Here is a 16,629-nt window from a genome sequence, read left to right on the forward strand (position 1 = left end):
AAAGAGCCACTCTGTTTTAGTACCTTACTGAATCACATTTTAAAGATCTTGAGCAGCATCTATGCCCCTATTCCTTGCCTGATCCTCACCTGCCCCCTCCAGCCCAATTCTGAGTAACTTCTATGAATCTACAGCTGACTAATGTGAGCACAATTTGTCCCCATCTCTAGTAGATATTAGACTTTGACTGGTCCCTGGGTCAGTCACTTCAAGCATTATCACTGCTAGAAAATTTTGTTTATTATTCCCAGAAGAACAAAGGGAGACTGCTGCTAGAAAAGAAGAACAGAAGGATTATTAAGCAATTCTCTGCTAAATCTCTTAATACTTTCCTCTGCCTTACCTGATACCTTCTATTAAAAGACTCTAGCATCTTAGTTTCAGTGGAATTGTCATCATAGTTCAATACACAAGGACACAGCTGCCTGCAGGAAGAAAGTGATATTTTATTTTTGTGTTGCAATCTGCTGGGTTTTTTCCCCCCTGAAAAGAGGTACAAGAACTCAAAGGATAACAGACTCCTCCAAAGGTGGATTTTTGTGAAAGGCTCATCCATGATAACATTGACTCCAATATCTAGGTCCTCCCAGTAAATATGGACACACTGAAGTTTAAGCACATTTATTAGGGATAGATGCATTCATGTAAGGCAGTGGTTCCCAAACTTTAACAACCCACGAACCCCTTTCACTAAAATGTCAAGTCTCGTGAACACCCTCCTAAAAATGAATATTTCCAGGGATTTTCTCCATTACCTCAGCATAAATTATAAAAGCCATGATCTTGGAAATATAAAATTTGTTTTTATGACATGCTTCTTACACACTATTTATTAATTATTATTAATTACAGTATTTTTATTACATTATGAAAATGGCACCATTCTTCCAAGATGTCACTTTTGTAGCTTGTATCATTTTTGATTAAGCCTGTTATAAGACAAGGCTCCTATCAGAGGCACCAGTAGAAAAAAGGGGTGCAGGGGCAAAGCCCCCGCACACCCTGTGGCCTGGGGGGGCACTGCTGGAAAAGGGGTGTGTGTGGGAGCTGCCAGAAAAGAAGGGGCGGGACCCGCAGGGGGGCGCACCAGCAGGGGGCCGGCACGTGACCCTCGTTGCCCCCCCCCCCATACTGGCACCTCTGGCTCTTATGTTTCATCAAGGAGTATCAGATGTGAAACAGCATGAAGGTATTTAAGAAGCCAACTCAAAGAGTTCCTCCTACACAAGCATTCAGGTCTTGAGCAGTCCAGGCAAACAACGCACGTTACAACAAAGCTTAAACTTGTTCTTCATAATAATTTAAAAACAACACTAGCAGCCTATTTAATTTTAAAAACAGCAAAAAATATCCACCTCCCTTTCTATTTTGTAAAAGGAGTCTTGAAGTTTAAATCTTCTCAGTGTGATAGATATGCTTGCTTTGCTCTGCTTAGGTCTTGGAAGTCCCCAAGGCTCTGGGCTGCTGGCCCCGTACTGCCCGGGGTCCCTATGGACAGCTCTGTCTGCCATTAGGGAATTTTCCCCCCCGAGAACTCCCTGTAACATTTCATGAACCCCCAGTGGTTCACGAATCCCAGTTTGGGAACCACTGATGTAAGGTGAGAAGATTGTTACTGTGCCAGATATGCCACTGCGAGCCAAATTCTGTTCTCAGGCACATCTGCACAGCCCCATTCACTTCAGAGGGATCGCACAGATATAATTAAGAGCAAAATTTCTATAGACTTGCTCCAGTTTCCCCCTCATCCTTATCTATCTCCCCTCATTCATTGCTGGCTCTGTCAGTAACTCCTTACAATCACATCCCTGCCGCTCCTATCACCTGGAAACACCTCTTCTCCCCATTTCATTACAGATGTCAGCAGAAAACATCTTTTCTCCCTCTATCATGTCACTACAGTGAAGAACGTCAGAAAGAGTAGCTTACTCTAACACTGGAAAAGGAACTTCGGCAGAAAAAGGAAAATGATTCACTCCCTAAAGCTAATCTCTCCCCCCCCTCTCTATTTATAATGATAAACAAATAAATAATGCTTCACTATAGTGTCTACCTAGAACCTTCCCCAAGCTCTTCTCCTGCTACAGATTTAAAGAAACTGCACATGTATGCTCACTTTAGCCTACAGTTCTTAATAAAGAGGAGCCAAGACAGGGATAAATTCTTTACCTCTACAGGGCATTCTGGGATATGAAAGACATAGTACAAAGTTGTATTTTGAAATGTTTGTCAGTAACATGCCATTCATGAACCTTCTACACTGCGCCTATTTAAATCTCTGTACACCTGGCTCACCGCCAGACCTATAAATCCCCTTGTTGCCATAGAGCCACAAATGTACTACAGCAGGACGTTTGGGTAGGATGGGAAAGTAACAGATATATTTCTAAAGGATCAGAGAAACTCAGCTCTAATCTCGCAGGCTCTCATCCTGGCCTTGTCCTGGTGATTAGGATCTTGTGATAAGCTTGTACTTTGTTAAAGGGAAACTGCAGCAAAATATAGAAGATATTCTAAGCCAACAGCACTCAGTCTCTAAGAGCTGCTTTGTCATTGACAGTCAGAGAGCCACTAAATCACAGCAAAAGGCTGTGTCATAATGTTCCTTCTGTGAAACTCCACTCAGTCAATAAGAGGGCCCTTCCAATCTTTCCCACCACCTTATCCTGTCAGAGTGATGTCCTCATGGACTCAGCTGTAATGAATAGAACAGGGATTGCTATTGAGGGTGCTGAGCACAGACAGATCTTGTGGTTCTCCAGTTCCCAGGCTGTCACAGCTTGTCAACACACAAGGCCTCCCTAAGTCCTGGCCTGGCCACTAATGGAAATGGCTACTAACTACACTACAGAGAAGGAACCTCCTTTCTTTCCCCACATCTCCTGGTTACTCATTATATGCATACAGGGAGAGAAAGATTTCCTACTCTCCAGTGCTAGAAGCAACATAATGGTTAACTAAACATCCCACAAATCTAATTGAAAGACTAATTAACAATCCAGCTAACAACCACCAGTTGGTGAGAGACAGCTAAAGTAGGTTAGGGCTCAAAGAATGTCGCTCACCACTGGAACATATGTGAAAGCAGGAGACTTTTAAAGCCTTTGAAAGGTAAATTCTATAATTTAAATAAAACTGGATTAATTTAATCAGCTTTTTAAAACCCTCATTTTAATAATTTTGAAAATTAGCTGCCTTTGTCAAACAATGTACTGCTGAGCTGTGTGTGCTAGCTCTTAATCAATTTTACAGTTGGAAGTCTAATTTGCTGTTGTATAATTAAAATGGCAGTTCCATCACCAGTAGTCACAAGCTGGAGACAGTGAAAGAGAGACAGGTATTTTTAAACACTGCTTTGAAATTATAATCTATACTGTGGATGTATTTTATATATACACACACAGGAAAAATAGTACTTAGTTATCTGAAATATTGTAATCCTTTTCCTTCAAGGGGAAGGTTTCCACTGAAGATCTTACAGCTTTTCCTGAATAAGGGTGAGAGCTGGAACATAAATCTTTCAAACCTCATGATTAGCCTTGGGCAGCTAACTTTCTTCTCCTGGTACAAATCCCGAAGGGTTACTATATGAAGTACTGTCACCAGATTCACAAATGTCCGAGGAACCTGCCAAGATTATAAACAAAGTCAAAGCAAGCAAACAGAGAACAGTAGTGTAGTGCCATCCCTGCTCTTCTGAGCACAGCTAAGCAGGCCAGGGACTGATCAGATTATTTTTTTGCTAATGGAACATGTACCTTAATCTGCTGATCCAAACAACCTTTACTATCTCCATTAGAGGTTCACAGTGTGCCGGCTGAGTGCATAATCTCAACAGGAAATCCTAAATTGGGTTTGTTCTACCTTACATACAGAGCTGCAGCCACCGAGACTCATGATTCTAACAAGGCCAGATCCCAAAACTGCTGCTCTCTTGAGGCTGATACCCTCACTCATGCTGGGGAGCCCTGTATTCCATGAGTAGTCCCATTAGCTTCCACTAGAAAAAGGATATCAGAATATGTCCCTTAATAAAAATAAGAGGGGCTGTGCTGTATAGTGAGTGGGCAGATATGTTACGGCTAGGCATAGTTACATGACTGTCATGAAATACCATATATTTGTCAATATATTTACACTACCTGACTCCTAACACATCAGGTGGAATTCCAGTCCACCTAATCACCATTCTTTCTGTAAAATACTTCCTTAAATTCTTTCTACAGATTAGAGCAGCGGTTCTCAAACTGTGGGTCGTGACCCCATTTTAATGGGATTGCCAGGACTGGTGTTAGACTTGCTGGGGCCCCGGGCTGAAGACGGGGCCCCGGGCTGAAGACTGAGCCCCACTGCTCGGGGCCGAAGCGCAAGGGCTTCAGCCCTTAGTGGCACGGCTCGGGCTTCGGCTTCAGCCCTGGGCAGTGGGGCTCAGGTTACAGCCCCGCCTCCACAGGGCTGAAGCCCTTGGGACTGGGCTTTGGCCCCCCAGCCTGGGGAGATGGGGCTTGGCCGGCCTCACGCTTCAGTCCCCCCTCCTGGGGTCATGTCATAATTTTTGTTGTCAGAAGGGGGTCACGGTGCAATGAAGTTTGAGAACCCCTGGATTAGAGATTACTATATGAAACATCTACACGTGCAGCAATGCTGCCCATACTAGAATGAGAAACTAAGTATGATTACAAATTAATAACTCTAGAACCAACCACTGAAGCTCAAGAAATTTGTCTTTCCCGTCTGACCCCTCTCCCTAGGTTAGTAGTAAAGATTGCTTTTTACCTCTCTATGAAGTATGTCCAAAGCTATTTTTATATTGTTGGTGAAGTTATCAGGAGAAAAATGCACCTGTTGAAACAAAGGGTTGAATGTAATTCTGGGCATCGTTTCCTCAAGCAGATACAGAAGCTACTAGCTGACTCTTAGACTACAGTGACTGGACTCTTGGTTCAGGGTACATTGGCACAACAAGTAGCTCTGGAGCATCTCTGGTTCCCCAGTTCCTTCCTTAGGTATCATCATAGGAAAGAAGGATTTGGCAACCATCAGAGGCCATTCATAGAGCCAATTCCACTGGGCTTACTGATGAGACGTCACAACTTCCTCCACGCTCACTATCAGCTAGTATCAGAAGCACACCTGTCCCGTCACTAAGATTTTCATCAATGGAGATCAGTCTGAAGAAACATTCTTCTCATATAATGTAAAATATCAAAGTATTTTCTAAGTCAGGTGTGCAGGATATTAGCAACTTGCCTCCCATTTAGTCCTTGAGTTCCATGAAATCTCAGTTGCAAGTACATCCCATGCAGAAAAGTGTACCAGACAAACAGAGAAATTAGTGTGAGAAAAAAATCTATTAGGTCATCTTGTCCGTTTCCCTCTGCCAGGGCAAGATTTTTCCCTACAATATACTTGAATAGCTCTGTTAATTATATCAAGTAATTCGGCGTTTACCCCTTCTCTTATGAAATTATGGAATAGTCTAATAAGACCTTATTGTTAAAAGTGTTTCCATGATATTCATCCTTAATTCTACTTGGCTCAATTTCATCCCATTGTTCTTAATGACACCCCCTTAGTCCATTCTATAAACCCAAACAACACACTCATTTCCCTTATGTATTTCCTGCTTCTCTGCTCAACAAGCCACATTCTGGTTTGTAACATAAAGGAGACATCATGCTGATCTCTGAATGTAAGAGGAGCCTCCCACCCTCCTGCACAGACCTCTACCATCTTGTGTTTCAGTTCAGATGCAGAATGTTACTAAGTCATTGTGTTTGCTGACTTTCTTTCATAGAGACTTTACAGTCTTTCTTTGTTATTTTCCTTTATCTGAAATCAGCCATCTAGAATGGAAAGCACACATTGTGCTCTTAGTGTATAGGGAAAACAACAAGGTCCCACCAACTGTGTGAGAGGTGCATAGAGGAGGTTGGACATTAATCAGGAGTTTGCCATGAACTGTGGATGGAACCCCTCTCATGTCCAGGTATCTGGTGGTAAACGTATCATGTTGGATGCTGGTAGCATGTGAGAGGGAAAAAGATACAGCACACTGGTAAGATGAAATGGGAAAAATCCTTGACAGTTTATTATCTTATCTACATATGGAAAAACCTAATGTGATCAACAGAAAGTTATCTTAGTTTGTAGCAAAATAAAGTAGCTACAATCAAATAATCAATAGCAGTTCTTAATGGTATTACATTACTTTATCTCAATCTCAGGTGGAATGACTGTCAAGTCTCAGAGCAATGCTGAGAACTGTCCATGTGTGGCCTAGCCAGTTTTGGTCCATTAAGTCTACCTAGCTGAGCTCCACTATTCCACTCTCCAAAATGTACCAAGTAACAATGACATTGCAAGTTCACATAAAAGACAGATCTAAGATCTCTAGTGACTTACTGGATCGTTGCAGAATCTGCACAGGTCATTTCCTCCTATAAAGAGTGTTATGAGCTTCCAGTCTTCCTGGAAATTTATTCTCTGTATTCAGGAAAAAAATAAAAAAATAAAATAAAGAAGATAAGATAAGATAAGATAAGAAAAAAATTGCCCTGCAACAAGTTAAAAGAGAATTAAGTTTATCTTTTGGGCATGGACTATGTCCTTCTGTGTGTCTGTACAGCATCTAGCACAATGGAGTTCTGGTCATGGCTGAGAGGCTTTGAGCACTGTGGTGACAGATGTGATGCGATGGAATCATGGAATATTCAAAGACTACTGTTTAATTTTATTTTATGTATCTTTATGAGCTTGTTAGTGATTGTATTCCTGGCTAAATGGATAAGTACATCTCCTGCAGGAACTAAAAGCAATGGAGGGTAATTAATGCAAATCTCCATTAGAAATAATACAGATAAAATGTCAGTTAAGTTTACCTTGAGGAAGAGACACCACTGGTATGACCTGGTTCAAAACACACAAAGGGCTTGAATCTGTACAGAATGACAGCCCTGACCTGAGGAGAGTCAGACACTATCAAGAACTGACATAAGACTGTGACCACAGACACAGGCCCTGCAGAAGACCTGAAGTATTTTTAGATCTTCCAGGTCTCCATGTGGAAGATGGGTGACCACTTAGTAAGTTAGGCATGTGTATAAGCTGTTTATTGTTTTTAAGATATGCTTTCTCTGAAATGTTTTTGTTCTGAATAAAACAAACTTTGTGATAACTGGCTGGTCACTGGCTAATCCTGTCATTCTCTCAGGGGACACAACTGCAGTTCAGATCTGATGAGGTGATCACAGTTAGTTAATTGAAAAGGTCTGCAATGTAAGGCCCTGGTTTGGAGGGAGGGAACAACAGGACAACACTCCAAGAAAGGTGATGGCTGGAGGCAACTGCTGTGGGAACTCAGACTAAAGTCTTCACTGCAAAGAAGTTGGGCTTTTTTTTTTTAAAACCACAGGATAACTAACATGTTAGCTAGGGAGACAAGGTGCTGTAGTTGTATTGTGAATTAAGCTCTACAAAGTCAACCACCAGCTGGGGTATCGCGTAGACCAAGTTGCCTAGCTTCTTAATGGTAAAAATGTGTCTCCACTTGGATTTTACAGCAAGGTAATATGCATCCGAAGAAGTGGGCTGTAGTCCACGAAAGCTTATGCTCTAATAAATTTGTTAGTCTCTAAGGTGCCACAAGTACTCCTGTTCTTCTTTTTGCGGATACAGACTAACACGGCTGTTACTCTGAAACTTAGCATGCATTAGTTATCTCACTGTAAAAAAACCCTTTATGTAATGAAGACAAAAAGCCCTACTTGATGGTATGCTGAAACATACACTGCACGGAGGGATGTTGCATTCTATCCACTTTATCACTGCCCTACCCATAGATTTCTGCCTGACATCTACTGTTGATCTGCTGTACTGTTAGAGACTAATGACCCAAGACAGCTGCATCCTACTTAAAGATATTCATGCCAGCCAAGACTCACAGTATCATTTTTCATCAGGTCCACCAGTCTCCTCGCCTGCAAAGGGACATTCCTAAATATTAAAAAAGAAGAAGACGACTGATGAACATTTCATGATGAACAGGGCATTGAGAAAAGCAGATGAATGAGCAGAGGCCATGACAACCCGTTCAAACAACGTGGTATTGAACTGAAGACTCCAGCTGCAGCTTTTATTGGACTAAATATAGTTACAGAAATAAGCCACATCTGGAGTTGGAGAAACAGTGAAGAAACATTTAGCATCCATCAGGCATCTGGCACTGTGGGTGCTGTGTGAGGGCAACATAGTGCAGCATCCCCGATTGAAGAGGGAAATACATTTGGGGTGGGACTGGCCTATTGTAATTCAGCGTATTTGAAGGTTTTAGCTTTAAGAGGATGGTTCCTGGTCAGGCAAAAGGTTACCCATGCTAAAGGACCTCAAATAGCAGAGTGTGTTAGTTTAAGACTAGAGTTCAGTCATACCCTCCCTGGACTATTGGTGGCTGGAAGTGCCACTGTGAGATTGCCTTCCATCATCTCTGCCGATGACCAGTGCTGTTAGAAAAGTGACAATGAGCTGTGAGAGAGAGACAGAGAAATCCAGCCCTTTCCAATGGGATGAAGAGTCACTGCGAGCTGTGCAGGTTTAAGGGAATTTAAAAAATGGCCTCCCAGTGAATTGCATTCAGAAACAGTCTTTCATTTCTTGTAATTACACCTTTTTATAAAAAAATCCCCTCTTTATACTTCGATTTTATTTTGTTTCAATCTACAGACAACTGGAAGGATACAGCCGACCAGGATAATCTCTTTGAGTGATAGCAGCCATAGAGATCTCTCACTTACTGGGAGTTATCTCTCTCTGTGAGATTAACTGTTCTAAGAAGTTATATGGCATCAACCTGCGCAGTACACACTGACACATATATAAATTCCCAAATCCAGAAAAAAGGAAAAAGGGCAGAAAAAAGGAACTATTAGCCCTTTGGATGTATTAATATAAACAAAGAACCTTTACAATAAGAAGAGAAAGGGTTGACATGAATTTCATTGAAGACTGAACGTAGTCTAACTGGGTTCTATTCCAAACTCTGCCATGGCCTGACCTTCGGCTGCTCAATACCCTCTCTGTCCCTTAGCATTCCTGGGTGAAATCTTGGTCCCAGTGAAGTCATGGCAAAGCTCCCACTGATTTCAATGGGACCAGGATTTCTTCCGCCCCTCATAGACTCATAGACTTTAAGGTCAGAAGGGACCATTATGATCATCTGGTCTGACCCCCTGCATGCTGCAGGCCACAAGACCCTTCCCTGGACTCTGCCATTGAAGTCCCCAATCCTGTGTTTTAGTGACTTCAATCGGCAGAGACCCTCCTGCTAGTGATCCCTGCCCCATGCTGCGGAGGAAGGCGAAAAACCTCCAGAGGCTCAGCCAATCTACCCTGGAGGAAAATTCCTTCCCGACCCCAAATATGGCGATCAGTAAGACCCCGAGCATGTAGGCAAGAGTCTCTAGCCTGACCCTTGTTGGCCATTATGCTATTTACGTACCATTGCTTGGTTTTCCTTGGCTACTATGTTTTACCATTAAACTATTCCCTCCATAAACTTATCTAACTTAATCTTAAAACCAGACAGGTCCGTCGCCCCCACCGTTTCCCTCGGAAGGCCGTTCCAATATTTCACCCCTCTGACGGTCAGAAACCTTCGTCTAATTTCAAGCCTGAACTTCCCCACGGCCAGTTTATATCCATTTGTTCTCGTGTCCACATTAGTACTAAGCTGGAATAATTCCTCTCCCTCCCTTGTATTTATCCCTCTGATATATTTAAAGATAGCAATCATATCCCCCCTCAGCCTTCGTTTTGTCAGACTAAACAACCCAAGCTCCTCTAATCTCTTTTCATACGACAGGTTTTCCATTCCTCTGATCATCCTAGTCGCCCTTCTCTGCACCCGTTCCAGTTTGAGTTCATCTTTTTTAAACATGGGAGACCAGAACTGCACACAGTACTCCAAATGAGGTCTCACCAGCGCCTTATACAATGGAAGCAGGACCTCCTTATCCCTACTAGATATACCTCGCCTAATACATCCCAAGACCGCATTGGCTTTTTTCACCGCCACATCACATTGTCGACTCATAGTCATCCTGCGGTCTACAAGGACCCCTAGGTCCTTCTCCTCTTCCGTTACTTCTAACGAATGCGTCCCCATCTTGTAACTAAAATTGTTATTAGTCATCCCCAAGTGCATCACCTTACACTTTTCACTATTAAATTTCATCTTATTTCTGATACTCCAATTCACAAGCTCATTCAAGTCTCCCTCACATTCCTCTGTCAAGTGGGAATAACATTTATTTCACTATAGGGCTATGAGGCTTCATTAGTCAATGTTTGTAAAGCACTTTGAGCTCCTTGGATGAAAGTACTATAGAAGGGCAAAATATTATATTGTTACTGCTAAGATTTCCTTTACTACGCCTAGGAAAGCCACACTGGCCCTTAGCAAATTTCTTAGCTGTCAGGCTAGAGATGAAGTACAGAGGACGAGTTTGGGTTCTGCACATTTTATTGGCCAAGTTTTCAAAATCACACATTAGGGGTGTCTAAATTCCATTTTATGTCTAAACCACTGACATTTGGAGTGTTCACAGACCTGTAAGAACGTTCCAGGTTTGGCACTTCTCTAACTGGAACTTAAAAAAAAAAAAAAAATCTACTCCCCATTTAAAAAAAAAAAAAGTAGTAGTATTTATCTGTCCTCACTTACTCTGAGCGATCTCCTGCCACAGCCTGATTCAGGAAGGCATTAGGTGAGTCCTGGTTCCCTTTGTCAATGGAGTACCCTCGAAGGGAAGGATTAAACTCACGAAGAATATCTGGAAAAGAAGAGATCCATGAAATGTAACTTAATTCAGCAGGTAATGAGCTGGAGTCTAAAACCAGAACTTGCCCCAGAAGGACTTTAGCAGATCTCAGTTAATAACTTGAAGGTAACTGTTAATATACTGTGGGTGAAAAAATCTCACCACTCAATTATTGTTTCACCTCCAGATTACTCAGTTTAATGAATGCAGATGTCTATTTCAACTTGTTGCACAACATGGGCAGTATACCCGGCAATGTCATTTTGATCAGTTTGCTGAGTAATACAAGACTATGTAATATTAATCAAGTTACAAACTCTTACATACTCACAGTAAATTTAGAGATATGTTTGGATCAAACCCTCTGTTTAAACTTCCCAGATCTTCAGAGTTGTTAAAAACTAAAGTGCTAATCTGGATCTGAATTTTGTAAATGGATCCTATCTTTTATAGTGAGCTGAAAACCTTCCAAATCCAATCACCCTTGAACATTCAGGCATATGAAATCCAAATCTTGCAGCCTGGCTCCATTTAAGATTTTTTTTTAATGGGCAAAGGAGAAAAGTTATGTAAGTAGTCTCTGTATTCTAAGGACTAAAACAATTTGAGTCAGCCATTCCCAAAGTACCTCAGACAGAATAATATACCGATAATAATATTGAATTCCCAGGGAATTACAAAACATACTGTTATGTCATGCACAGCAAATTACTGTGGTGGCTGTTAAGCAAAGTTTATTCACCATTAGATAGTGAATGTAAAGTGATTGAGTGTGCCGTGCTGCAAAATTGTAAACCTTTCTTCATGTCTGTTCTTTAAATTATTAAACAGCTCAAAAATATGCCAAGGTTAGGAAAACAGGCACTTACTTGCTAGTGTCGTGACTGTGGTTATGTTTTCATCTCCTCCAACACTGTTATATGGAAATAAACAAAATATTTCAAAAATTTTAGTCAACAGTATTTACTTTCTAAGGTATTAGAATAAGTAATAGAGTTTCCCCTAATGCTGTTTCTGTGCATACATACACATATGAAGCAAATTACAGGCTGCACGTCCTTATTGTTTATAAAATTTGTTAAAGACGGACTCTCTGTGCATACCTCACATTGCACGTTCACCACAAGAAAATCAAAGGTGTCATTTAAACAGAATGTCAAAAACTTTTCAGTGAAAGAAATTAGAGAATTTTAAACATTGAATGTAGTTGCCACCATTTCTGCTATAGTGTTTCCCTTTAAAATATATACAATTATCCTTTGTGAGTTATTATCATGACTATAGTATTCATACTATGCCTGTATACTGGTAATGTTAGTAAATAGGTAACATTGTAAAGACAGGAGAACTTCAGAGTTACAAATACCATACTTATGAACTGACCAGTCAACCACACACCTCATTTGGAACTGGAAGTATGCAATCAGGCAGCAGCAGAGACTTCTCCTCCCCCCCCCCCCCCCCAAAAAAAAAAAAAAAGGCAAATACAGTGCCGTACCATGTTAAATGTAAGCTACTTAAAAAAAAAAAGGAAACTGTTTCTGTGCTTGTTCATTTAAATTAATATGGCTAAAAGCAGCATTTTTCTTCTGCGTAGTAAAGTTTCAAAGCTCTATTAAGTCAATGTTCAGTTGTAAACTTTTGAAAGAATCACCATAACATTTTGTTCAGAGTTACAAACAACCTCCATTCACAAGGTGTTCATAAATCTGAGGTTACTGGATTAAAGAGTGATCACTGTATATATATATATTTTTCCATTTCACTCAGTTTGAAGAAAGAAACTAGACTGGTCAGAGAAATGTATATAAAGTTTCTCTTTATATACATTTACACTTTCTCCTGCACTAATAATTTTCCTGTAATTTTGCTTCTAATAATGTGGAATGTTACATTATTAAAAAGTGTTTATTAGATTTTTATGAAGATTTCTTTTGAAATTCTCCCTTAAAAAATAAAGCCTAAAAAGTTGGGCCTATATTACTTTTACAGTGTGCCTTTAATCTGGAATGAGGGCATTTTAATACACCACACGGTTGATATTTCTAATTACAAATGCACGAGTGAGAAATGATGGGGAAAACATGCTGCGATTACAGTTAAATCACAAAAGTTTTCATAGTTACAAAAAAATAGAGAATACTGTTATTCTCAATATGGTGCTTTTGAACTGTGTAGTAAATATCAGTGCCAGATGTACAAGCCTAGGCCTGTACTGATTGTAACTGGTGGCTGCATTGTATAATGTAGCTAGAGTGGGGAAAGGGTCAGGAGAAATATTGACCTTGTGTGGAGTGAGAGAAGCAATGAGGACCCAATTCTGCAGTCCATTTGCGGGTAGAACTCCCATTGACTTTGGATGGGAGGTGTGCATATGCAAGGCTGGAGCTTTGGAATGAGGGCTGAAGTTTGTTCAAATGAATGAAAATCTTATTCCCTATCAAGAACGCAGATGTGAACAGGTGCCACTCCCAGCCTGCTCTAAAACAAAGTCCACACAGAGAGTGAAGCCAAACTCACTCCCCTCTTTGGATTTGGCTTTATCACCACAAATGAATAAGAACTACGTTTAGCTCAAGGCTCCTCCCCAGGCTGGAATGCTCCTTGGGAGTGCTCAGCTCACACCTTAGATCCTCTCAGGAGAGCACTTCCTTTATATTCAGAGGCAGGTGACTATGACCTGACCTGAGTCAGGAAAACCCACTTAACTATTTCCTAGTAAGATCAAAACCTGCTAACTGGCTAGGGTATTTCAGGAGGACATTGTCAGCCTGTCACAACAGGCTCTCTCCAGTGTTTTTAGTAGTAGCCAAGTGAGATTCTTATGCCAGACGAGAAATGTATCTCAGCAGCCATAGGGCCCAGAGTTCAGAGACCATGACAGTTTCTCCAAGGACAAAAACAAACATTTAGATGGGCCAGAATTTTAGGGCACTCACCTCCAGGAGAGACCTCGGTACTGTGTCAGAACATCGAGAACATCGTTTGGTTGGGACCCTGCCCCATTGCCTGCCTGATACCAAGGGAAAGGGAGAGAGTGAATAGACCTTCCAAATAAAGCCATCCACTCTGTCTGATCATAATGAAAGCAATTAGAAGGAGGGTTAATGAGCCAAGCTACACTCCAGATACATTATTTGTTCTTAAAAGGACTGAGGGTATTTCAGTTCCACACCACTGAATCATACCTAGCCTGTCAATTCTTGATGGGATGACGCAGAGGTGTAACCCACATTAGATATGATTGCCTTTTAAAGGAAGTTAATTTAGAGCTTGTCAAAAATGGGAACATTTTCAGGGACAATTTGTCCCTTTTTGTTGAAAATTTTTTAAACTTTCCAAAACAGCTCTAAGTTCATTTAAGATAATAAGAATAAATACACTGGCAGCATGCAGCCCGGGACTCCTGCTGGTGGGGTGGGGCAGGCGGTGGCATGCGGCCCAGGACCACTGCTGGTGCTGGGAGGGGGCCAGGCAGTGGTGCGTGACCTGGGAATCCTGCTCGTGCTGGGGGGGGGGAGAGAGTTGGTGGGGCTGGCAGGCTCCCTACCCATCTGCATGTATCCCTGCAGATCCTAGTGGGACAGAAGGCTAAGGAGGCTCCACGCGCTGCCCCTGCCATGAACTCCAGCTCCCAGTCCCGGTCTGGGAACCGCAGCCAATGGGAGATGTGGGGGTGGTGCCTGTGGGTGGCAGCGCGCAGAGCCCCTAGCCCCTCCAGCTAGGAGCTGCAGTGACATGCCAGCCACTTTCGGGGAGCCCCACCCCTGAGGTGGGCACCACCCTGCACCGCAATCCCCTGCCCCAGCCCTGAGCCCCCTCCCGTGACTTCCATGATCTCCGTGACAGACACGCAGACTTAGTTATGAGTGTCAAAACTACATGCCAGACAACAAGGAACTTTTGGGGCAAACAAAGTTGAGTGGGTTTCCTAGGAAATACTCAAGGGAAGCAAATGCAAATTCCCACCTCCAGACCCAACCTTTGGATGGTACACTCTGAGGAGAGAAGCACTGTCTGCTGATTACCTATTCGCCGTCTCTGAATATCAAAGACACCAGCTGTATAAAGAAAAGGCTAACCTATGAATAGAATCATAGGACTGGAAGGAACCTCGAGAGGTCTTCTAGTCCAGTCCCCTGCACTCAAGGTAGGACTAAGTATTATCTAGACCAGGGGTCGGCAATGTTTGGCACGCGGCTCGCCAGGGTAAGCACCCTGGTGGGCCGGGCCAGTTTATTTACCTGCTGACGCGGCAGGTTCGGCCGATCACGGTCCCCACTCACCGCGGTTCGCCGTCCTGGGCCAATGGGGGCAGCGAGAAACGGCGTGGGTGAGGGATGTGCTGGCCGTGGCTTCCCGCCGCCCCCATTGGCCCAGGACGGCGAACCGTGGTGAGTGGGGGCCGCGATCGGCCGAATCTGCCGCGTCAGCAGGTAAATAAACTGGCCCGGCCCACCAGGGTGCTTACCCTGGCGAGCCGCATGCCAAACGTTGCCGACCCCTGATCTAGACCATCCCTGACAGGTGTTTGCCTAACCTGCTCTTAAAAACCTCCATTAATGGAGATTCCACAACCTCTCTAGGTAATTTGTTCCAGTGCTTAACTACCTTGACAGTTAGGAAGTTTTTCCTAATGTCCAACCTAAACCGCCCTTGCTGCAACTTAAGCCCATTGCTTCTTGTCCTGTCCTCAGAGGTTAAAAAGAACATTTTTTCTCCTTCTTCCTTGTAACAACCTTTTATATACTTGAAAACTTATGTCCCCCAACCCCCAGTCATCTCTTTTCCAGACTAAACAAACCAATTTTTTTTTCAGTCTTTCCTCATGTTTTTTAGACCTTTAATCATTTTTGTTGTTCTCCTCTGGACTTCTCCAATTTGTCCCATCTTTCCTGAAATGTGGCACCCAGAACTGGACACAGTATTCCAGTTGAGACCTTATCAGCATGGAGTAGAGCAGAAGAATTACTTCTTGTGTGCTTGTTCTGAGTAACAACTGTTATGAACTTGTAAAAAGCAACAGAGGGTCCTGTGGCACCTTTAAAACTAACAGAAGTATTGGGAGCATAAGCTTTTGTGGGTAAGAACCTCACTTCTTCAGATGCAAGTAATGGAAATTTCCAGAGGCAGGTATAAATCAGTATGCCTCTGGAAATTTCCATTACTTGCATCTGAAGAAGTGAGGTTCTTACCCACGAAAGCTTATGCTCCCAATACTTCTGTTAGTCTTAAAGGTGCCACAGGACCCTCTGTTGCTTTTTACAGATTCAGACTAACACAGCTACCCCTCTGTTATGAACTTGTAACCACAGAAACACTGCTTGGTGGGATTTGAAAGACTGATCACCTGCCAGAGTCCTTGTTTAGTTGAGAGTGATCACTAGTAAGTCTATTAGCATGAGTTCAGGTCCTTGTATTATTTGAAATATGTTTTCTCTGTATTGATTAATAATAAATGTGCTTGCTTAGAAAGGGCTGTGTGGTACCTTATAACTGTAGGCAATTACACTGTTTATAGCCTCTGAGGAGAAAGCAAAGCAGGCCTGCTTAGGCAGTCTGGCTTGTTGGGAAACTCACAGTGTAGGCAGTGAACCATGCAGCCTGGAACAACCCCAGTCAAGAGGGAGAGAATCCTGGGTCTCCTTCCAAGAGAGGTGACAGCTGACAAACTGGGAGCCTAGAGTGAGTGCCCTTGCTAGACCATGGATGGGGAAATACAGTTGCCCTGAACTGTGACAGTCACAATCTTCCTGAACAAGAAGTCTGCTTATTGTTCCACAGAGGTGCAGTATACACAACATCTGATCTA

The 16,629-nt window shown here is 42.5% G+C and overlaps 1 protein-coding gene across 1 annotated transcript in view; it reads right to left on the reverse strand.

Annotated features, from left to right (window-relative positions):
- Positions 1-16,629, reverse strand: part of PLB1 (phospholipase B1) — a 123,751-nt gene that overhangs the window by 60,449 nt on the left and 46,673 nt on the right. Inside the window, 8 exon segments of the mRNA XM_054021455.1 lie at positions 344-425; positions 3,527-3,627; positions 4,777-4,842; positions 6,406-6,486; positions 7,944-7,995; positions 10,721-10,829; positions 11,687-11,730; positions 13,757-13,830. Coding sequence (XP_053877430.1) covers positions 344-425; positions 3,527-3,627; positions 4,777-4,842; positions 6,406-6,486; positions 7,944-7,995; positions 10,721-10,829; positions 11,687-11,730; positions 13,757-13,830 — 609 coding nt within the window.

The sequence above is a fragment of the Malaclemys terrapin genome, chromosome 3 (assembly GCF_027887155.1).
Source record: "Malaclemys terrapin pileata isolate rMalTer1 chromosome 3, rMalTer1.hap1, whole genome shotgun sequence".
Classification (NCBI taxonomy): Eukaryota; Metazoa; Chordata; order Testudines; family Emydidae; genus Malaclemys; species Malaclemys terrapin.